We start from the raw sequence: 24,628 nt of genomic DNA, 5'->3' as shown, positions 1-24,628 counted from the left end.
CTAAGGTATGTGGGCTGCTGTCTGTTCCATTGAGTGATAAGAGAGGATTGAGAGATTGAGAAAGATCTTTGGAAACAAAAATGAGACATTGAAGGAAGAGAATACTTCAACCTTTGGGGGGTGGTGTTTGTTTGCCAATTTTTTGGTTTTTGTTTCCCTATAATTGTTTTAAGGGAACTTAATATAGGCAAATCTATTCTATTGAACTCAAACGCTGCATGCTGGTGAGACTCTAACCCAAAGGATGCTGTCAGGATGATGCTCCCAAGTAGAGAAATGCTTCAGAGAGTTCTGGGACTAGAAACTGTATAGCTGTATGCTTTCTGGAGATGCCAGCCCACTTCAAGGTATCCCAATAGTTGACAGTTTGGTGAGTTCTTCAATGTCTTTGTTGTGTAGTGTAGTGGATTTACTGGTAGGAAATCCTGGGGACTAAAGGATGAAAAGTCCCGTAACTAAATAGAGATGCCTTGGAGTGATTTCTGTGTTTGTAGGTCACTTCTAACAGTACTCTACCTAAGCTGCAATAACTTTTGAGAAATTCTTCAAGATCTGAACTATTTATAAAAGCACATATTTTTGTTACTGTAGGGAAACAAGTGTCCTAAGTCAGACGGATCACACCTTACAGGTAACATAGGCTGTACATTCTCCCCCATTATATTTGCAGGTGAAAGTACTGCCAGCTCCAGAAAAGTACAACTTAATATAAATTTGTTTTCCAGTCCCTGTTGCCTCCCCTTTTAATTATGGTTATGAGGAAGTGCTTTAGTTTCAAGGGTACAACAAATTAAGAGATTCTTCCATCTCTTTGAAGGCGTATACACACCTAGTATCTGTGGTTTAGCACAGGCTAAGGAGAGGATCTGGGGCCTTGTTTATGCAGTAGAATTCCCTGTTCGTGCCACCAGCAGTTACTGGATATAGGAAAGAGAGGAACCTTGTATAAACAAACCTCTTTCAACCTCTTTGCTCAAAGCAGATGTATTTACACTATATTTTGCCAGCTGGGGTTTAAGCACATACAGACAATTCAGTGCTAGCTGTGTTAAAAGCTGTGTGAACTTTTAGAAAAGTCCCCAGTGTAGGTGAGGGGATTTCCTGTTTACTGTCTGCATCATATCTTCAAAACATACACTGTTACTGGAATATCCCACTCTTCAAAATTGAACAAAATGGCTGAATTCTTTGTTAATTTGTATTCTGCTCATAGTTGTAATATATAATATTGTTTATAGTTGTTGAAGCTTCTTCATCAAATATAGAAATTATGTAGTTGGGTCAGAAACTGTTACCTTTTCCCTTACCTTCCTTTCTCTCATGGACTGACACTGGAAAGACATGAAAGACAAATTTGGACTTTCTTTTATATTAGTGTCCAGAGATTAACATTATTCATATAAGTTGATCCTGTATTGATTTTCTCTGCTTTCTTTCCAATCACAGGTCAGGCTTTGCCATGTTCAGTAACAAGCTTTCTCCCACAAGTGTCCTGAGGTGTGGTCTAGGTGTGTTCAAATCTAGCTTAGTCATTCATCTGTCACCTTGTCATTAGTATGGCGTCTGTATTTAATTGGGCTTCCTTCCTTCCTTCATCAGAAATCAGTTTTTATATAGCATGGAAACTGCAGCCCATTATTAAAAGTTAACTCTAAGTGAGATTCTTGGCTCCTATTTATACAAGAAGCAGTGAAAATAGTATCTCAAGAATTCTTCCAGATGAGTACTATGTATGAAGAACACATTATTATGAGTACAGTATACTGCCTCAAAGCCTTCTCTTTCTCAAGCTTTAGTTCATAAGCACCTTATTTGAGAGGGTTTTTGTTTGTTTGTTTGTTTGTTTTTTTTCAGCCTGTTGAGTCCCTTGATAGGTTGCAGTCATCAACAACTTTCATTGGTTGCATCTTTGCCTCCCAGAAAAAGTTGCTGAGTTACTGTTGTGGTTAGTATTTCAACTGTGCTTAGAAACAGCATTGAGATCAGCAGTCCATCTATTTTGTGTATAGTAAAGGTTGGTGCCACCCCGAAAAATGCTTACAATTTGAAAGGAAAATGAGAGAAAATATTATCCTAGTTTTAGAAATGGAGACTTGAGATGCTGTGCTTGGGGGTCTGGGGCTCCTGGTGGACACCAAGATAACCATGAGCCAGCAGTAAGCTCTTGCAGGAAACACAGCCCACAACATCTTGATCTGCATTAAGAGGAGCATTGCCAGTAGGTCAAGGGAAGCAATCTTTCCTCTTTACTCATCGCTGGTGTACACACCTGGAATGCTGCATCCAGTGCTGGGCTCCCCAGTGCAAGAAGGACATGGACACTGTAGTGACTCCGGTAAAGTGCTGCAAAGGCGATTGAGGGATTGCAGCATCTAACATATGAGGAGAGGCAGAGAGAGCTGGAGCTGTTTAGTCTAGATGAGAAAAGGCCTGTGGGAATCTTACCAATGTGTATAAATACCTGATATTTGATGGAGGAGTGAGGAAAGAAATAGTCTCTTCTCAGTGGCATAGAGTGACAGGACAAGAGGCAATGAGCACAAATTAAAATACAAGAAATTCCATTTAAATGTAGAGAAAAACCTGTTTTAGTGTCAGTGTTGTCAAATACTGAAACAGGTTGCCTAGAGAGACTGTGGAGTCTACACTGTTGGCAGAATTCAAAACTCAATTGGACACTGTTCTGAGCAACTCACTGTAGCTGACCCTGCTTTGAGCAAGAGGTTGGACTATGTGGCCTCCAGAGATCCCTTCTTCAATGCTTCTGTCATTCTACATCCACCAGCTTGCCCCAACAGTTGCAGGAGTTTATTATAGTGAGTAGAGCTGAGCACTGGATGCCGGGTTGTCTGATCTGACCCAGCTGAACTTGGCACATGATCAGAGGGGCATGCTCCCCACATCTGAGATCACAAGATAGTACGCTGTTCTAAAGACACCCATGTTCCTAGGCTTCTGGCCCCCTGTCCCCAGGCCATCCTTGTAACTGGGATCACCTGTGTGCAGTGGCATCCCAGCTGTATTCCTTCTTCTCTAGCCGCATGGCTGTGCAGGTGGCCCAGGAGTCACTATCACAGTTCTTGCTGCCAGTGGACTCCCTATGTGGGAGTGGATAATCAGGCACATTTATGGCAGCACTTGCTAAGGTAGCAAAACAGTGTTTTCAGCCCTGCACCTATTAGGATCATCACTGGCTTCACCTGGAGACAATCAAGCCCAGGCATGGGTAGGCAGGAGACAAGCTGGCTAGGTCACAAAAATTCACATTGTCCCAGTGCATCAAGCCTTATCCTCCTGCCTTAGTGGCAGCAATTCTATAGTTACTGGAAATTGAGTTCAAGATATTTTTCTGTAGTTATCACTTCTGATGACTCTCTTGCTCATATAATAGTAGATTTGGGTAACTGAGATGTGTATGAATGTTTGATATTAAGAAAGAGTAGGTTCAGTTTGAGGAGAATTTGTTTGAATTTAACCAGGGCAATCAGATAGTCATGAATAATAAAAAGTCACGTGTGAAACATATATTCAGCAAAGTTAGGTGTCCAGTAAAACTAGTTTCAACATTGTTTGCACTACCTAATCTCTAAAATTATAATGTGTGAGTCACAGCCCTTAGATGATCTTAACCTTTACTAGAGGATACCCTGGTTTGTGTTCAGCAGCATAAACAACTGAACAAGGACCTGTGCAGACCTGGCGAATACAACAGGACCCTTCCAACTGTCCCGTAAGTAATGCATTTTTTTTCTGTGGAAAATTTTTCAAACATTATATGCAGGACAACAGTTTCTGAATAATTAATTGAGAAATCACCGTGTTCATATTCAAGTTGCAATTTAAAGATTTTTTTAAATTGTTTTATTATGGTTTTGGTTTTTTAAATAAAGTCCTCCTCTGTGAGATAGGCATGTTTGTATAGCATAATTGTCTTTAGGAAAATTGCATCTCTAAACGTTTTAGAAAGTAGAGTGGAGAAAACTGATGATAATAACGAACATAGGCATGAAATGAATTGGAAGTGGGGAGTTAAGGATTACTCTCTAAAGCTTCTAGAGAGTTTGGGGAAAAAAGAAGCTGTGGGTAGAGGTAAAGGCTAAGAGAATTAGACTAAGATTGATGGTGGAGCAAGCCACAAACAAATCAAAGAGCTTAAATTTAAATGTTTTCTAGATATGAAAGTAGACTGTCTGAAAGTGGTTTGTGATGGGGCTCAGGCCCTTCCTAGCGATAGTAGTATTGCTATAACCACAATATTCAAAAGGTGTGAATTAAGGAATACTTATAGCATGTATTATTAAAACAGAGATCAGCATTCTGAGTTCACTGAATTTTGGAGAACCAAGATGTTGGAAAGTAGAGACTACAAATGCAGGGTCATGGTGGGAGCTGATAAAGATTCAGTGATTTTAGGAGGCATGAGACTCTGAATATCTTTTTTCATTGCAAGTCAGAAACCTAAGATATTTTTCCCCTTTGAAAATCCTGCAGGAAAACCTCTAGAGAGTACTTTATTTTATAAAATATCCTGTAGGTAAAGTGATCATACACCACAGGAAGCTATTCTGGATTTCCAGATATTCCATATCTTTACTTCCTTCTGTCTGTTGACAAAAGTTGTTGAACCAAGTGTGGTATGGTATTAATTTCTAGAGTTAAAAGTATTGCCACAGATGCAGAATGGATGGTTTCCATGCTGTTCTGGAAAAGGCTTTTGTGTTCTATCAGTATCATTTAGTATCTTTGTTCTTCCAGGATTTACTTACTCATCTTCACATTTTACAATTGTAACTGTCTCTGTCAAAATCACCCTTCGATATCCTTCTGATGATAAATGCCAGATTGTTCTAGAGTTTCCTCTATTTTGAAAAATTTGTTTTCTAGGTTATTTGGTTCAGTCTTTGGACCGGACGTGCCTTTGCATGCAGCAGGCACACCTGTTTCCATTTGCTGTTCTGTGTACATATACTCATTTTCCCTTTGTTAATAAGCAACGCTGTATTGCAGGGTCTTGATAACTTCGTAATGGCTCAAAGTATATTCTTCTCTTTTGTTAGTTATGTGGTTTTTTTTTTTAATGGTGCTCAGTTGTTCAAGCATTATGGAATCACTGTAAATGTTCATAACTTCCTCATTAGCAAGTGCATTTACTTTCTCTCTGGTGCCTGCCTATATGTTTACATACAGCCCATTCAAAACTGTAAAATACTTTAATTCTCACAGTGGAGGAATATTGCACCTTTCTTCTGTTTTGATTTTTCGTCTTCCTAAATTTACCCGACTAGCCTTGACTAGCTCCCTTGCTTTCTGCTCTATAGAGCTGCACTTTTGACTTACAGCTTTTTATCACTTAAAGCCACATTAGAAACAGAACACTGGAAATAAAACAGTTTCAAAGGAATTGTAGCCTAACCTTAATAAGGGCGTCTTTGGTATTACTTCATCACTCTGACTTTAATTTTTATTCTTTCATAATTTCTTCAGTAGGTTGAGTAATTTTCCAGAGTCTGCTTCCCTGAAATAGAAAGCTGGTATGCTTGAATTTAAAGGCTTGGAATCACTGGTACCAAGCCAGCTCTGTACAGTGAGGGGACCAACTTATTGCTACGCACAAGGTAAAATGATTTGTAAACCAAATGTCATTTTTCTTTTTTTCTTTTGCAGAGTTATAGAAACATGAAGATGTTGTTTTTCCTGTGCCTTTTAATTGTTGCGATTCATTCCAACAGTTATTGCTATGAGCCTAATCACCAAGGTGTAAGAAATCAAAATCAAAGAGGCCAAGAAAACCAAAACATGCCACAGCAGACTGTAGGGAACAGTGTTTGTCGGTTTGCATGTTGTTTCTACAAAGAGATTTCTTCTCGTGAAAACAGTGGGAATGTTTTCTTCTCTCCTTTGAGCATCTCTACTGCCTTGGCAATGCTGACACTGGGTGCCAGATCAGATACTCTGACACAGATTCTTAGGGTCCTTAGTTTTAACCCCCGTGAGATTTCTGAAAATGAAATACATGAAGGTTATCGTCAACTCATTCAAATGGTAAACAGAAAGAATGAGGGGTTACAGCTGAATATGGGAAACGTCCTGTTTGTTCTTGACCGACTGAAGCCACAAGAAAAATTTTTAAGTAATCTCAGAAACTTCTATGAAGGAGAAGCTTATCCTATGAACTTCAAGAGGGCTGATCAAGCCCAGATAAAGATCAACGAATATGTAGCAGAACGAACCAATGGGAAAATCAAGGACCTCATAAATAACCTTGATCCACTGACTGAAATTCTCCTTATTAGCTATATTTATTTTAACGGTAAGATATGCATATTACATTCTCCTTCTTCATACTTTATCTCCTCAGGTCAGTCTTGGACATCATAACCTTCTTTTGCAATATGGTTTTGGAGATGGACTCATATCTTGTTTTCCTTTTGTTCCTCGCTTACACTTAATTATAAACAAAGCCATTGGAAATTGTTCTGCCTGACACTGATGATAATTCCTAGCAAAATTTATGGCAAATTTACCTATATCTTTTAATATATACTTTCTTCCCTGCTGAAGATTAAGTGAAGTATACTTTGAGGAAGGCATCTCTATTCAGTAAAACACCTAGTCCTATTCAATCTGGTGGGATTTAAATACTTTCTTAAATGTTTTGTTGGCTAGGAATAAATTTGAAATCTATTTCAGCTGGCGGGTTTTTTTTTTTGTTTATCAAGTTCAACATTAAATTCAAAGAACACTGTTAAAGTAAAACTTGGCTTCTTACCTGGAAGAAAGTATGTTTACTCAATAGTTTGCTGTTACTGAGTGTGTTCATGTATCCAAGGCTAAACACGTAACAGTAGCTTCAGTTTGACACTCATGTTCTCTTTTTTTTACTAGATATGCCTTTACTGATACTATGGCTATAGACCTGATATTTCTAGAGGCATAGGTTTTCAACCATATTTTTCCAATTTGCGGATTCTAATATTTTCCAGTGAAGAGCTGTACCCACCAGTATCAAATACAAATGACAATAAGCTTGTTTCTCTTGAATTGTGCATCCTGCTTAGATAGAGTCTACAGATCTTCCCAAAGCTTTTCAGATTGCTGATTTAATGAGAAGAGGAGGAGCAAGGCTGTAAGGCTCAATCAGTGGTCTAGTAACAGTATCTTTCAAACCTTCTCTCTCTTACTCATTTATCATATTCTGAAAACAAGGCAACTGTACTCAGGAAAACAATATTCTGTAATTTATCTGATAACAATATCATTAAGCTTTTTAATTGGGAGAGATAGATGACATATTAGCAATTACAGTAGTTTAAAAGAAATGCTGTTCTTTTAAAACTGTTAACCTGGATGCTTCCATTCTCCTCCCCAAAATGAGGCTTTCCTGGAAAGTAATTAAAAACCTTCTTTTTGTTTTGTTTTGCTTTTTATCTGTATGTCTACTCCTTGTGTTAAGCTCTGAAGATTTGGCCACAGCTGAATGGAGCTGTTTGAAATACAGATGATTAATGTTTCTTAATTCTCTTGAATACATACTTCTTTGTCTCAAATAATATTTTCAAGATAAGCTTTTATTTAGCATCAGGCATGTCTTTCAAAACAGGTAAAAAAGCTGTTGATTTTTCCTTCACTGAAAGGTGAAACACTGAAAGGTGTTTGAAGAAGCAGCAGTAAATTTAGTGGCACAATGGGGAAAAAGACCTGAGAAATCTTGTATTAAATATAACTTCGTATTACAGATAACTTTTACATGTTTTAAAAATAAGTTTTGTTTAAAATTAGATGTTTGTTCTTATTACCGTAATGATTTCCCACGTCCTCCAAAGAAGGTGGACATTCAGTTTTAGCTCATAAATTTTAAAGAAAATAGATTAAAGTATAGCATTAATAGCAATACTAAGGATTTTTTTTTCTTCAAATTGAGGATAGGTTAATGCTAATTGCTCTAGAGGCTGGGATTAATCTGGAGAGGATCTCTAAAGCCCAGGTACCTCTATGACTAGTCTATACCTTTAGGCTCTTGTCCACTCTCTGTGCATTACAACCTTCCCTGCACAGTACTGATGACTCTCCTCCCCCTTTTTTGTGGTGTAGCATAGTGTAGAAATCCTTCCCTAAGGACAAAGTCTGGCAATATTTTCCTGGCTCTCAGCCAGCAAGCATGCTATTCCATTACAGTACACCAGTCTGTTATCATGTCCTAGCTGAGCTGGTCAGCAAACAGTATCATACTTAGAGGTTCATTTTTCCACTTGAACACTGTGAAGTTTTTGAGAAAGGTGCCATCCCTAGAAGGTGAGCCTCCTAAGAGAGGATAGGAATAAGCGTTCCTCTGAAACAGGAGGAAAGGATTAGTGAGTATGATATGCGCTAACTCCCATCTCACTCTTTCCAAATACTCAACGAGTGCTGTTTATGTCTGTTTCATGGATGGTGGAAACAGCAGACAATAAGTATTTCATTCGTACCAAGCTGCCTAGTAATCAATATTCAAATAGAAATCAGAAGTCAAGAGGGGTTGCATCTTGTTTAATGGTTTTCTTAATGGCACTTATTTTACTTATCATTGTGGCTCTATTTTTGCCCACTAGATTTGATAAAAAATTTGTTTTGTTCTGGAGGGCAAAATTTGCTACAGAGCAACACCTCTTTGTAAAAAAAAAAAAAAAAAAAAAAAAGAACAACACAAAAACCAAACCTCAACCAAAACCAAAACAAAACAAAAAAACCACGAAACCAAACAAAAAAGCCCCAGAAACACACCCACCCACCCCACACACAACTTCTACCCTTTTTTAAATCTGTTCAGCTTCTGAAATTCATGAGGGTGGATAGATGGAATTTGCCTTAGAAATTCCTCTCCGCTAAGGATAAGAATCTTTCAGAGTTTCAGTGTAGACAGTTTGTTTCACTATGACTAAGTGAGGAGCCTTTGGAAATTTAACATTTTGAGCATGACAGCACAAAAGATTGTTTTTTTTTGTTTTCTAACCCAGCAGTCTGGTAGAATTAAGTTGTTCATGACTTAATTGACCATCAACTAAAGTGGCGTATAAAACCCTTCTCTATGCAAGTAACCTGAATCCCTTAATTTTTCTGGAAAATTCATCCCTCATGTCACCCTTCACAAGCCTATTTTGGTGTGGGAATAAGGAAAGGAGAGAATCCTCCTTCTTCTGAGTTCTCATTTAAAGGCTGCATCATATGAGGGCTTCATAGGCTCCTTAAAACTGTTGTCATGGAGGAAAAGTGCACACTAGAACACCAGGCATCTCATCTAAATTAAGGATATTGCAGCCTGCTGTAAGATCTGAGGAAAGTTTTACATCACACTCTACCTACTGTGTGTTGTTATTGAATTATTCTGAGTATTCAGTAAGATCAAGTTCTCATTGCAAACTGGTTTGTCTTTGAAGCTGGTCCAGCTGTACTAGTTTCTGTCATCTATGAACGTGTCCTGTGGCGATACATCCTATGCTTTCATGTCCTCAAAATATCCTGTAACTCTGTCTCTTGTATTTCAAGCTGAATGGGAAAAACCTTTCGATCCAAAATACACTAAAAAGAACAAATTCTTTGTGGATGGGAACAAGGCTGTTGAAGTCCCAATGATGTTTGGAATGGGCCTGTTCAAGCACGGCTATGATGAACAGCTGTCCTCCACTGTGGTGCAAATGGATTACAAAGGAGGTGCTTCAGCATTTTTTATTCTGCCTGATCCAGGAAAAATGGGGAAGCTGGAGAAAAGATTGTCTTGTGAACGTATGTCAAGGTGGAGATCACTAGTCTCAAAAAGGTAAAATTCTGCAGGTTTTGGTTCAGATTGTAGGCAAAGAGACACATCAGTTTCAATCTGCTGGGCTATGACACAGAATCAGGATACTATTTTTAGTTCTGTTGTAATCTACAGAAGAATTCCCACTGACCAAAGGTGAAATCTGGCTCTCTGGTATCCCTGTGTTTTCACATTCAGTACTGCACAAAGTGAAAAGCTTCAGTTTTAGGGCTTTTGCCATTTCTGTGTTTTGTTTTCCATCCTGAACTCTCCATAGCCCCCAGTTTTCTGCATTAAGACATCCTCTCACTTTTTTGGGGGAGGTCTTCTGCCTTTTCCTCTTTACAAGTAAATTTCTACCCTTTTCCTTCATAGTTTTTTCTTGTCTCTTTCTTCCTTTCTGCCTGTTACAGTTACTAACAATTGCACATTTAATGCTAAAATAACAACTTTCATATGGCAGTTGTGAGGACAAAGCTCAATGATAAGGATAAAGAGCAGCTGGCTCTTTGCAGACCCACTGTATTCAGGCTCTCTGAAGACAGGAAGGCAAAATTGGAATAAGCTACCCTTGCTTCAAGGTAACTTTGAGACTAGAAGGCAGAAAGCTTATATGCTTTCTAAAAACAACTTTAGACTCCTCCTGTTTAGTGCCATATGTAGTAGTAGCCTTTGATGGGAGAAAATATATGTACAAAGGTAGGCATAAAATATTTACAGAATCAAGCCCTTATGTTTATTCGTGAATCTGATGTGTCATGTTAGAGACCTTCACACATACACAATTGAAAATCATATTTAGATGATCAATTCTCAAGACAAAAATAACACCCTAATACAGAAAACCAAAACCAGTGTCATGCTTTTAACTTTGATTCTGTTAAATCTTATCAAAAGAATCTAAATTTTTTTCCCTTTAAAATAAGACAGAAAAAAGTATGTAATTCTCTGTGCACCTTCACAGTTTTGAAACTTCTGGAAGCAGTTATGTGGTTTGTGACTAAAATCACTATAGGACAAATAAGTTAGTGAATCAAGAGACATACAAATAATTTTTGTCAAAGAAACACAATTGCCTTTAAAATCGACAAGAAGGACCCTAAATACAATTATAGGGATTTGTATGTCCTCTCTTCATCCTCTCCCCTGTCCCCAAACTGGAATAATCTACCTAAAAGACATGAATGGGAGATGTAAATCTTATAAGAAAGCATCACTGCCAAAGATGAGCTTGTTTCATGCAGCTTCCCAGTTTTCATCATGACAGTTCTCTCCTGCAAACTAATGACACAAACTCGTCCTTTTCTTTCTACTTTTCAAAGCAACTGATTGCCTTTGCTATTATTTGGAGTCTCCGGGAGGTCTTAATAAATGGGTTTAATATAAGATATGGAATGATTCAAGGACTGTGGGCAAGCTCTGTGTGTCCCTGTTTCTCTGTCTGCAAACTGGTGTTGACACAAGTTGCAGAAGCATTGTGAAGAACATTTTTCATTACTTTTGGTTGCTGAAGAGAGGATAGTGCCAAAGTATTTCCAGTACAGGCAGATGAGATCTGTTTAATGGCTGAACTGTGGAGAAAACATCACTTTCTCTTCTGGAAAGTGTATCCCACTCCTTCCTGCCTGGTTGCATTACTGCTGTGTGGCTATGGCTTTCCCTTCCTTCCATGTTGAAAGCATGTGGGGGCTTATGAATGAGTGTGTTTATGTAATAACAAGACAGATGATTCAATGATAGTTGCATCCTCACTTGAGACAGCAATCAGCACAGTCAGAAATTAGGGAGAAGTAAGAGATCAGCAACCTGTTACCAGAACACTAGCGCTCTCTTTTTCGGGTACCAGCCAGACTCGACATTAGATGCTGTGCTACGCTGGAGGTATGGGCCCTTTCATTCCCACTTGTCCACTGGACGACTTGCTCTTTGGCCAGCTTCATTACGTGTTCCACATCTTCCTGGCCTGGAGCCCTGGGCAGTTGTTCTGGTTTCTCACCAGAAAACAGTACCTACTGTCAGCATTATTTCTAACCTCTGACTCATTGTGCTGGTCCCAGCTGTAAATGTCGGTTTTAATCTTTGAAAAGGAATTGCTGAAAGAGCAAGGAAGAAATAACTCAGAAATATGGAGCTTTGATTAATTTATGGAAAGCAACAAACTACTCACTTTTTAAAAAAATAAATTAATAAATCAGACATTGGACTTCACTTAGAAAAAGAACTATTGACTAACTATATTCTGCCAATGTGCTTTTGTTTTTATTACTTTGTCATCCATACAGTCACCACCACATATTGTCCTGTTCCTTTGGTATATCTTTTTGTTTTCTCTGTCCTGATTTATATGATAAACACACAAGGCCAACTTTTTTTTTTTTTTTTTCAAATGTAGCCAGTGAACTTGGATGTGTTGGATTTTTTGTGCGCAGCCTGAGACACCTAAAAGAAACACTTTTTCAAAATGTGAATCCTCTACATCTCCAGTAATGGAGCATGATGAAGGTGCTTCCAACAGAATGCACAAAATATCACTAACTTCTGAAAATGTGAGATGAAGCTCCTTAGGGAAGGACAGCTGTACTGTTGTTGCTTTTCAGTCAATCAATAAATTCACTCAATCTCACTGCTCACGTGTTGGCTTACTGCAGGCTGTAAGCCAGCAACCTACAACCCTATTCTTTCAATCAGCCTTCCAACATTGTTATAAACCTTCTTTTCTTCTCCTCAAATTAATGTCACTATACATGTCCCATGTAGGCAAGCAAAATGTCTTTGGGGAGAAAAAATGGGTTTGTCTCTCGGGAGTCTGCGCTATATTGTGATATCTATTCAACAGTTTCACCATATTCTTGCACTTTTTTTCTGGCAGCTCAGCAAATTTGTATCTTCCAAAATTCACTCTTTACGGGACGTACGACCTAAAAAATATGTTATATAAAATGGGCATCATGGATGTATTCACTGATAAGGCTGACCTGTCTGGGATCACCGGGCAGCCCCAGCACAGAATTTCCCAGGTAAATCATATTGCTTTTTGTTTTATGGGTCCATGGTTGATGATACTTACACCACTTTCTTTACACCTGTTTATGATGCAAAACTTATGTAAAGAGACTTTGCTTCGCATGAAGAGATAGCTGTTGGCAAACAGAGTATTTCACCCATGTTACTTGCACTGTCAGTGCAATTAAGTTGGAGCAGGTTACAAGTCTGTACTTTTTTTAATCTAGGAGGCCTTTTTGATCTGTGTGGGGCAACCTTATAAAACAGACATGACCAAATCATCATCTATCCACATCTTGGTACCCTCCTGCATTGTGTTGTTACAGTCATTACAATCTTCTGTTTGGGTCTACCTTCTTCAGTCTGCCTGTGGGCAAGCAGGGAACTGTAGGACATATCACTGCTTGTGTTTTACGGAAGGGAGGGAAGAGGAAAAACACTGCTTTCTTTTAAACTTTTTTGGGGAAAGGAAAACACTGTTATTAAAACCATTTGACTTCAAGCCTATGAGCAATGACTCTCAGTAGTGCCACGCCCAGGCAAAAGCTACAGATATGTCATACTTCAATAAACCTGGAGTTTAAAGCTGATAATCAGTAAAAATGGCATTGTCTAATATGAACAAAAAAACTGCCCTCATAGCCTCAAGTGGAAGTTTGTGAATTAGTGTCAGTGAACGTCTTAATTTTGCAAGGTAAAACTTACATATTTCTTTGCTCTAGACCTCCATTTCTGGCCTGTCTCCTTTGCTCCTCTTTTCCAAGACATTAAGGAAGATTGGAGACACAATTTCAGAATGCCATTCATTGTGCTAATCTGCATGTTAATTCTTCAACTATATGAACTTTTAATTGACAGTTAAATGTGATCTTGCTCTCTTAACCTTTTTGTCTAGCTCCACAGACCTGCTCAAGTAGGAGCAGGGAATAAGAAAAGAAACAAAGAAAATGTTTTCACTAGCACAGACATGCGCCTCCACTGGGAATGAACTTTTCCTCTCTGGGGCTAGGAAATCTATGCTGCATGTAAATTCTGATTTTTTTTTTCCAACTTTGCAGTCTTTGTGCAGTGGATTCACACCTGCCTGCCTATCAGATACTCGTTTCTTACCTGTAACTTCTTCAGGCACTATTAGCTCAAGTTCTTATTTAGATGACTAGCTTTGTACCCCCTTGACTTGTAACATGTCTGTTTATTCACAGGCTATTCATAAGGCTGTGGTAAAGGTGGATGAGACTGGCACTGAAGCAGCAGCTGCCACAGGCATGGAAATAGTGCCTATGTCAGTTCCAATTACCATTACATTTAACAGGCCCTTCATAATGGTCATAATCATGGAGAACAACATACTCTTCATGGGAAAAATTGTGAACCCTCTGAAACAAGATTAAGTTGATGTATGTATTAGGCATGGGATTATCACCACTGTCAAATCAAGTGTTTGACCTGATGAGTATGGCATGGCTCCAGAGGGCTCTCCACCTCTTAACTGAAGTTATTCACTGTTTTTTGTAGATGACACTCTTCATCAATTTAAGTTGACATAGCTGCATGTTTGTTTGGGCCTTGGTTTGTTTTTGTTTGGGTTGTGTTTTTTTGTTTTGTTTTGTTTTAAAGAAGGTTGCATTCAGGCAGAACTGTCATTAGACCTGGGACAAAATAGGCCTGTGAGATACTGACAGCACAAACACGTCTTCTAGCAGGGAAGATGTTAGATGTGGGTGGAGAGGGTTGTGTAAGCCTGCTTCTTCCCTCATGGCTGCCTTCTCACATTTTTTTTGCATTGACAGACAAATGGGTACAAGTTACAGCACTTAACTATTTGTGCCCATTTTCCTACCAACATGAAGTTCATACCTAGCATATATCTTAACATGCATAATGCTTACTACCTTGCATAGTACCATTGTTGTCCAGTGAGTCTATTACATCCTTGCCTTTCAGCTGTCGTCCCAGCTAGGCTGCTGCAAAGGGGTCACAAAGAAGGTGTGTTTTTCCCCTGCAGGTATATACTGGCCTGCCCACTGTTTCTGTGCAAGTTTACAGTCCAGACTCATTCCAAGGCAAACATTAGAGGGTCTAAGAATTGGGTCTAAAAAAATAAGAGGTAGATCAGAACTCTGCAGTTCAGTGCTCTGGAGCCAACATTTCTGAAACAGAAAAACAGCTCAGAACAGCCAGAAGATTACTTCTAGCCTATGCCTACACCTAAACCAGCTTCAAGGAGCCCCCAAGCAGGAGGAAACACAAGCCATCTTCTCCTGGTGCCAGTGCCTGTACCATTACCATCCGGCCCTGGGAGAGTACCCATGGCCGTAAGCACCATTCCAGTATTGTTTGTAGGGTCAAGCACCCTACCAGTAACACCTACAACCCCATCAGTGACACTTACCATGTCCCTTGACATAACCCCTTCTGTTCCCAGACTGTCCAGTAATACAACATTGGTACTCTATTTCTCATCTGCTTCATGGTTAGTATAGCCACAATATTATAAAGATCTGATGTCACTATTAAAATACATAATACTAAAAGTCACATTCATAATGCACATGCTTATTTATTTTTTTCTTGTTTACTTTTCTATCTATTTTTTTCTTCTATTTTTCACAACATCTGTCATTATTTTATTTCTTTGCTCATGTTCATGGTATATATCTGATCTCTGGTTGCAGGAGGGGTAAATTATTGACTAAAATGGGTTAGTCTGTTAATAGTATTAAGCATTAACACCAGTCTTTGTACAGCCTTGCAATATGCAGACAAATGTACTATGGTAGAAGAGCAACGATGAATAAACACAACATTAAAAAGTTTCTAATTTTGCTATTTTATTTCTGTAATTCAGAACTGAGGCTTAAGTATTGTTCAGGCAGGCTTTTTTGCCTGGTGTCAACAAACAGTTATTAATATACTACTCATATACATTCAATCGGCACGGTAATGCTAATAATGAGCTTCAGAAAGCCCTCTGCCTTTGGCCTGAGCAGTAAATCCCTGTTCAGCACAGAGTAGGTTACCTCTGTTCAGAGGAGAACTTTTGGGGAAGGTTGGGCATTTCATTGATGCAGAGATGTTCATTTCAAAGGCTACAAACAATGTGCTGTTTGTGCTCTATCAAGTGTGTAGCTCCATGTGTGTGTGTCTCTCTTCCGAAAAGCTCTCTCTTGACTCCCTGCAATAACTATGTTACCAGTCTTGGCATGTGTTTTCAGCTGTGGTTCCTGTTATTCCATAAACTAAATACAGGCCACCTAGATCATACATTTTTAATAGATTATGACAGGAAAAAAAGAAACATGCTTAGAAGCTATCATGTTTTTGTAGAGGAACCCACTTCCAAATTAAAAATCACAGTGAAGAAAAACTCATCTGCATGGCATTCAAATTGGGCAATAAGGAAGAATAAATTCAGTATTTCCCAAACTGAAAATTAGATGTATTCAATTTGTTTTCGTTTGACTTTGACTACATCGCTGGATCCATAGCAAACCCCAACAGGATACTTTTCTACATGTTCTGACAGTTTTTTGTAATTTATATTGATTTAGAAGCATTGCAGATTTTGCTAGGTCACAAACAGTTTTCTGACATAACCAGATCCTGCAGCAGTGCAAGCATTTGGATGTAAATCCAAAAAACCTAACTTAAAAGGGAAAAAAAGACTGCCATATTTACACAGCAAAGCAAATTAGAATTATGAGGAAAAACTTCAGAAAAATGGAAGTCATGATCAAACAGGGGAAAGCACCCTGCCAAAAAGAACAACCACACAACATTAAATCTAAAACTGTAATAAGAAAGGAAAAGGACAACTTTGAGGAAAAAAAAACTTGCAGAGGTCATAGCATATATTAATATACTCTTTTTAAAGACATCAGAAACCTGCCAGAGAGCACAAGGGGCCAGTAGATGTTCAAAGTGTAAAAGAAGTGCTCAAGGGGGGTACTGGCAAAATAGAAAAGTTCGATCCATTGCATGTATACTTCCTTTGCAGTGGTTGAACCTGAACAACTATTTCAAGTTGAACTAACAATAGAAGAGTTTTTAGAAAAAAAGAAAACAAAGAGAAAGTAATAGCAAATTGCCAGGACTGTTTAGTATGCATGCAAGAGCTCTTAGCTGTCTCAAGAAGAAAAACATTAATCTTTCCACTGTGATGCATGAGTTAGATCTCTGTACTACAGTAATAAGTGACAAACGTGACATAGGTTTTTAAAAAAAGATGCAAATGAGCATGCGTTGAATTGCAGAACAGTTAGTCCAACTTCATTATTTTGAAAACTGTAGAATTTGTAGTTGTATAGATATGTATGACAACATATTGAAGAAATAACATGACTTTCACAGCATCATAGAATCATTTAGGTCAGAAAGACAGTACCATTGAGTCCAACCATTAACCTCACACTACCAAATCCACCACTAAACTGTGGCCCTAAGCACCATCTACACATCTTTTACATAACCTCCAGGGATGGTGACTCAACCACTTCCCTGGGAAGCCTGTTCCAATGCTTGACAACCCTTTCAGTGAAGTAGTATTACCTAATATCCAATCTAAACCTCCCTTGGTGCAACTTGAGACCGTTTCCTCTCATCCTATTACTCATTACTTGGGAGAAGAGACCAATACCCACCTTGCTACAAGCTCCTTTCAGGTAGTTGCAGAGAGTGATAAGGTCTCCTCTTAGCCTCCTCTTCGCCAGGATAAACAAATCCAGTTCCCTCAGTCACTCCTCATAAGACTTGTGCTCCAGACCCTTCACCAGTTTTGTTGCCCTTCTTTGGACATGCTCCAGCACCTCAATGTCTTTCTTCTAGTGAGGGGCCCAAAACTGAACACAATATTTGAGGTGCGGCCTCAGCAGTGCCGAGTACAGGGGGATGACCACTTCCTTAGTCCTGCTGGCCACACTATTCCTGATACAAGCCAGGATGCTGTTGGCTTTCTTGGCCACCTGGGCACACTGCTGGCTCATAGTCAGCCAGCTGTTGACCAACACCCCCAGGTCCTTTTCCACCGTGTAGATTTCCAGCTATTTGTCTCCAAGCCTGTAGCGTTGCACAGGGTTTTTGCAAGAGAAGTGCAGGACCTGACACTTGGCCTTGTTGAACCCCATACACTTGGCCTTGGCTCATTGATGCAGCCTGTGCAGAGCCCTCCTACCCTCAAGCAGGTAAACGCTCCTGCACAACTTGGTGTCGTCTGCAGACTTCTTGAGGGTGCACTAGATCCCTTTGTCCAGATCATTGATAAAGGTATTAAACAGAACTGCCCCCAGTACTGAGCCCTGGGGAACACCACTTGTGACCAGCCGCTGACTGGATTTAACTCCATTCGCCACAACTCCTTGGACGCAGCATCCAGCGATTCTTCTACCCAATGAAGAGTACACCTGTCCAAGCCATGAGTAGCCAGTTTTTCCAGGAGAATGCTGTGGGAAACGGTGTCAACGGCTTTACTAAAGTCTAGGTAGGCAACATCCACAGCCTTTCCCTCATCCGCTAAGCGGGTCACTTTGTTACAGAAGGAGATCAGGTTATTCAAGCAGGACCTGCCTTTCATAAACTCATGCTGACTGGGCCTGATCACCTGGTTGTCCTGTACATGCCATACGATGGCGCTCAAGATGATCTGCTCCATAACCTTCCCCTGCATTGGGGTCAGACTGACAGGCCTGTAGTTCCCTGGATCCTCCTTCCAGCCCTTCTTGTAGCTGGGTGTCACATTTGCTAACCTCCAGTCAACTGGGACCTCCCCAGTTAGCCAGGACTGCTGATAAAGGATGGAAAGTGGCTTGCTGAGCACTTCTGTCGGCTCCTTCGGTACCGTTGGGTGGATTCCATCTGGCCCCATAGACTTGTGTGTGTCTAGGTGGTGTAGCAGGTCACTAACTATCCAAGGTCCCCTTGGATTATGGGGGCTTCTTTCTGCTCCCCATGACAGCCTTCCAGCTCAGGGGGCTGGGTACCCAGAAAATAACTAGTCTTACTATTAAAAAGTGAGGCAAAAAAAAATCAGCTTTTTCCTCATCCTTTGCCATTTTCCTTTCCTTTGCCACTGTGTTTCCCCTGCATCCAATAAAAAAGGGATATTCTCCTTAGCCCTCCTTTTGTTGCTAATGTATTTATAGAAACATTTTTTCTTGTCTTTTACAGAAGTAGCCAGAATCCTTTACCAAAGGATCCTTTGAAAGAGTTGATATGTGCATGGAATACAATGGTTTGATTGATATATATCACATAGTTCAGAAAAAAGATAAGATTCCTCAATGAAGGGTCTCAAAAAAATCCTAAGCTAGTAGGGCATAAGAACATTTTATAAGCAACAAGTTCAGGCATGTATTATCATATAAGTCAGGGTTCATGTGGGACTTATTGTGAGGTGACGCATTTTGCTGGTGGTCCCACGTTGTTCATGGGTAAGGATCTCACAGTACTCAGTGACTGGCTGATAAAATGGCAGAGGGAAATCACTGTCAATAATTACAAAGCAAAGAATATGATAAAAGAAGCCCTTGTTTTATATATGGTGTGGTGGTCTCAAGTTAGGCATTGTCACTCAGGATAGAGATTTTGCAGTGGTGCTGCCTAGACCACTGAATATGTCATGTCCACACTCAGTGAAAAAGGAAACCAAGTGGTGGGAGATAAAAAGAAAGGAAGAGAGAGAAAGGAAACATCGGTGTGTCTCTGTGCCATGGCATGCCCACACTGTGTATACTATGTGCAACACTAGATACTGAAGTAGTTGAACCTTTAGTCTAAGCTAAGGGTGGTGATTTTATATGGCTTATAGGATAATGTTATCTGTACATATACTGTGTATCTATGGGCTCAATTCAGAGCCAAAGCCTAAGTGTTTATTTCCTTTTGCTATGCCTGAGGGTGTCTAAGACAGCAGCATGGTGTTGGCAGTTAAGAGCATTTTTATTTCCTCAATTAACAGCAACACTTCTATCAGCTCAGTGGTTCAGTAGGAAATAGCTATATACCAGTGTACCTTCACAAAGACTTCAACCAGATCTATCTCTTATTTGATGTTTCTGGGTTTTGTTTCTCTATCAAATATACATTTAGGTTTTTTAATGGGAATATCTCATTACTAGTCTGTTTTTCCTATCAGATTCATACCAAACTTTCCTCTTTAAAATTTATTTTTTTAATGTGAATTAGCTCTCATTATACCAGCACTAAACTATTTTTCCTCTATATCTATGACCTTACATTATATGACAAATCTATTTTAAGTCCATGAAAAAAGGCAAAGGAGAATAAAACTTCGAGTGACTAAGTAAGGACTTCCTCATTGTTCAGGTCCCCTACAACTGATGCAGAAGTTTTTTCCATCTTGTCTTGAAGAAATAAGTGCTTGATCTAAACTTGATTGTAAACAACTGCTTTCTTTGCAATCAGTATTTTTCTACAATAGCCTTTAGATAATGTCTATAGTCCCTTATTGGTATTATCTTCACAGCCAATAAATGACATTTCTCTCCCAAGAGAAATTTCAAGGTGTTGAATTTTCCAATGTTGTTTCCAAATTTAAAATCTCAACAAATTTCCTGAAAATAATTTTGACATTTTCTTCCATTTTATTGGTAAAGTGTAGAAAAGTTTATCACTTGATGGCATCTTGTAAAATAGAAGTTAGTGTGGAACATTTTAATCATTTCTGTTTGAAAATGTTGACAAAGCCAACTCATTCCTGAAAATGTTCTGATTTCTCTGACTCTGCTTTCTTACATGGAAATTGCTCCTTCAAACAACCTCCAAGAAGTTTTTCTGATAAAGGATTTTTAAGGGTACAATAAGGGCTACAGGAAGAATCTGAGTACTTGAACAATCTTGGCAAGTTTCTCAGATGCAGAAAAAAGTTGAAGTGAACATTTGTGAAGTAGATTGTAAGTAACATAATGCTGAAGTTGCAGCTCAGTTATAAGCCAAACATGAAGTAGGTACCCCCAGCTCAAAGGATTTATGGACTTCTTAGCTTTAGCTGTGCACTGAGTGCCCATGGAGCAGTAGTAAAAATAACTTTTTACAGTAAGCTATGAAGGAAAATGTGTTTAGAACATGCTGGTAAAAAAAAAGAAAAAGCCTCTTTTGGCGGCAGTGAATCCTCTTAGGCTTAGTCCTGGCTTGCAGGATTCTGTTTCTGGTGAGGAGATCCTAGTCATTGTGCTTTACAAATTACCTTAGGAGGGATCTCAATAGTTCAGAGATCTCCGAAAAGCAGGAGATGCTAAATGTCATCTGCGCTGTAATATTTGGGTGTTCGGTTTGGAGCTATAGCTATTACGAGTGTGGAGGTGAATTAGAAAAACAAACGTGTTTGTTAAAAGATTAATTCAATCATCATTAGTATGAGAGCTGGAGCATTCACAAAGGCTGGAGACCAGTTCAAACTGGTTTTCATAATCCCCACCCACCTAAGTTCTACCAAAGGCATTAATTTAAAAATGTTACATCATCAAGGAAAATAAAAAAAACTCTCACTGGCTGATAAATGAACCTGGGAGCAGGACATCATCACCTAGAAGTTCTTGTGACCTGATTAACCTTTTTGCTCTATACACCTGAGCCCCATTCTTGCTGTCCCCAGCCCTAGGAATGCCATAATGCTCTGCTGCTCTATGGAAGAAGACACCTGGGTGTTCTGTGAAAATCAGTCTGGGCTTTTCCTGGTCCCCAGAGATTGACTTTTGATGAAGGATCTTGCTGTAACTCCTTTGGGAATGCCTTCCTCCATGATTCTTCACTAGGAGCTGTTGGTCATTGTTCTCCAAGCTGATAGAGGTAGCAGGGAGTAGAGGCATGGTGTACCAAGGAGATGAGAGTGGTCTGCAAGTGCCTGTGGGTGACACAAAGAAAGGCAGGAAAAGAATGTCTGAGCAGATGTCAGTATTTAGAAGCCAACACTAGAACAGGGAATTGATTAGTCTGGGGTAGGGAAGTTTTGATCTGTACTGAAATAGTCACAATTCCAACAGTTTTCTGTTAAAACTAAGAAATTTGAGATGCTTGTGTAATGGTTGATTATATGGGAAAATGGCTTTTTTCACTTGTCTGCATATTGATCTAGAGTAGGATTTTTAAAAGCTATGTGGTGTTGGCCTAAATCTCCTCCCAGCATAGTTACAAGCAGTGGCCAAAACAAAGCTTAATCTAAACTATATCCATTCAAAATAAAATTGAAACATGCCTCCCTTCTGTGTTTGTTCCTTGGTGGACTCCTGTGTTTGCACCCTCATTTCAACAGAACTGTTCTTTATGAGTAGAGAGACTGACAAAGAATAACAAGGTAAATTGTTTCTGTGGCTTGCAAGACCACTTTCTGGGTCCTTTCTTTGAGCATTAGCCAAAATCCATATTGTGCGCTTGGGCAGCTGAGCTTCTGAGTCACAGAAGAATGTCATTACTGTTTATTTCAATCCACTTTGATCAACCTTACTTGGTCAGCTGTGTGATTAAAGGTAGGCACTTGATTCGGTATCGCTCAGGAGTACAGAGGAGGTAAAGGAAGCAATTCAGATGAGATGGTCCCAGATAGCAGGGTCAGTGGACCAAATGGGAAGGTGAAGAAGAACTTTTTAATGAAGGCTTTCAAAATAATGTTAGTTGCTTAAGTCTTGAATTACTCATTGGGATGGTTCTTGTTAACTCTATTTTCATGTTGTATAGACACACATTTATTACAATTTTAAGTACTATATTGCTGTTGGAAACCCATAATTAATTGATTAATTTCTTTCTTTCTTTAACGCAAGAACATTATTAGGAAAGAAGGATAGGCCAGTAGTTGCACAGCACTGGGCTGGGGCTTGGGAGTTTCTGCTTGCCTTCCCAGCTCAGTCACAGATTCACTTTGTATAAACTTAGCTTCCTCTCTGCTTATAGCTATTCACTGAGGATGATCATCCTTCCTTTCTTTGTTTAAACAGTCAGAGTGGGATTCAGGTGCCTTACCATAGGTAAATAATATGATTTTAAAAACACAACACTGGACTAGAAATGGATGAAGAGGTTCAGGTGAAACAATCCTTGTTGGCATGGTGCTTGGGTCAAACTGGAAGGTGAAAAAAGAACTTTTAGTGAGCACAATGATCTTATCCTTCTCTATTTTCCTGTACAAGATTCTTGTGTCATAGGTACTGGCAACAGATATTTGCATTTCCTAGTCATGAAAGAGAAAAATTCTGGTAAAAGGATTGGCTTGGGCAGTGTCATGTGGTTCATGCATAATATTAATACTTGTAATTTATGTATGCTTAATCACCTCTCCCCATGCTGTAATGTGCCTAGGTAGATGGCACCTCTTGGATGCAAGGAAAGAAGACACTTTCTGTAAAGTCCAGAGGACATTTTATGGAAGCTTGCAGCAGAGAAACATTTCCAATTTCACTTTGAAGATGTATAAAGTGGCACCCTGCAGGCCACATATTTTCAAATTGTGTATCACTGTTACTGAGGGAGATGCCATAGTATCAAACTGATAAAAAATGGTCCTGTCTTCATTAAACCCAGTAAAGAGCTGAAATGATGCTAAAGGTCATTGAAAGTAACTTTTTATTTTCACATCATCTTATCTCAATCCAGAAGTTAGATGTGTCATTTTTATCTTACCAATGAGAAACGTGAAGCCCATCAGATAGTGTTAGTAATACTACCAAGGTCAAAGCTGAGCTGCTCAACAGAGCTAGCAATCTATCCTGAATTTTCAACCCAGTGGTTCTCTCATCAGGCAGTCCATCCCATCCTGAAGTCATTCTAGTATCCTGAACAGTATTTGGTCAATGGAAAATATTCTTGGAGATCTTTATAATTACTAAGAATGCAACATGGTTGTTTTGTCAACTATTTTGGGGGTTAGAAGGAAAAGGAAATGGAATACATACTATTCTTTCATAAGACCTCTGTAGGAAATAATTTAGATATGAAAATCTCAGAAAGCTATTTTGTTACTAGTCTTAGTATTACAGAAACACTCAAGTCTTAAAAGCAACTCCATGGTGAAGCTGTTACATGCAGAAATAATGAAGAACAGGCCTTCTTTTGAAAGATTTCATGGTCTAAATAAAGGTTTCTAATGTTAGAGCAACCTGCCTACTTTCCTGCCCCTTTTTTACGAAGTTTCAAGTCTTCCATAAGTCCTGTGTCATATCTGCCAACCTGCACACTTGTGAAGCTGCAGTTGGAGGTGTAGTTATTGGTGCGCTATACATGTAACACACCTTCTATATTTTAGTAGGTAATTTGTAACTGACATGGGTTTTCCAACCAAAAAATGGTGATGAGTGTTAACCCTTGGTCATTGCCATTGGTATAGTATTTCTTTTTTATTCTAGTCCCTGCTCTCTACTTAGTTCATACATATTATCAGTGATGCTACTTCAAAGGAAAAACAGGTCCGTGAGCAGAACTTCTCCCTCCTCTTGAATGGTCTCATCACTAAGTACAGACTGCTTTTCATCCTCATTTCACATTCCCTTTCTAAACTAATGAATTTTGTGTTCCTGTCAGAACAGTTGAGGAGATTCTCCAAGAAGTATTGAAAGAATGGCATAACCACTGCGTGCAGATTGGGCCTTTTTTCTTCATTATATACCTCATCCAGACTAGAAGAACCATAGTTCACCAGACATGCATACATCTTCAGTCTTAACAATTTTCCCTCCACTCTGACTGTCTGATCCTTCCCAAAGACTATTAAATAACTTGAAACTATGAGGTGGAAAGGGAGGGGAAGGCAATGCCTATTACCTTCCTAATTCCACACTCTGTTTCCTTCATATTTTTGCTATGTCAATATACTTGTGGTCTATGTACTTTACACTTACAAATCTTTGT

The 24,628-nt window shown here is 39.1% G+C and overlaps 1 protein-coding gene across 1 annotated transcript in view; it reads left to right on the top strand.

The window, feature by feature from the left end:
* The first annotated feature begins 5,796 nt into the window (after positions 1-5,796).
* The window catches only part of LOC142062253 (serine protease inhibitor A3M-like), a 28,775-nt gene continuing 9,943 nt past the window's right edge, over positions 5,797-24,628 (top strand). The window contains exons 1-4 of the mRNA XM_075104426.1: positions 5,797-6,310; positions 9,523-9,793; positions 12,642-12,789; positions 13,978-14,160. Of these exons, the coding sequence (XP_074960527.1) occupies positions 5,797-6,310; positions 9,523-9,793; positions 12,642-12,789; positions 13,978-14,160 (1,116 nt within the window). The remainder of the gene's footprint in view (positions 6,311-9,522; positions 9,794-12,641; positions 12,790-13,977; positions 14,161-24,628) is intronic.

The sequence above is a fragment of the Phalacrocorax aristotelis genome, chromosome 9 (genome assembly GCF_949628215.1).
Source record: "Phalacrocorax aristotelis chromosome 9, bGulAri2.1, whole genome shotgun sequence".
NCBI lineage: Eukaryota > Metazoa > Chordata > Aves > Suliformes > Phalacrocoracidae > Phalacrocorax > Phalacrocorax aristotelis.
Note: the sequence above shows the minus strand (reverse complement) of the source record. Positions and strands in the feature narration are given on the sequence as shown.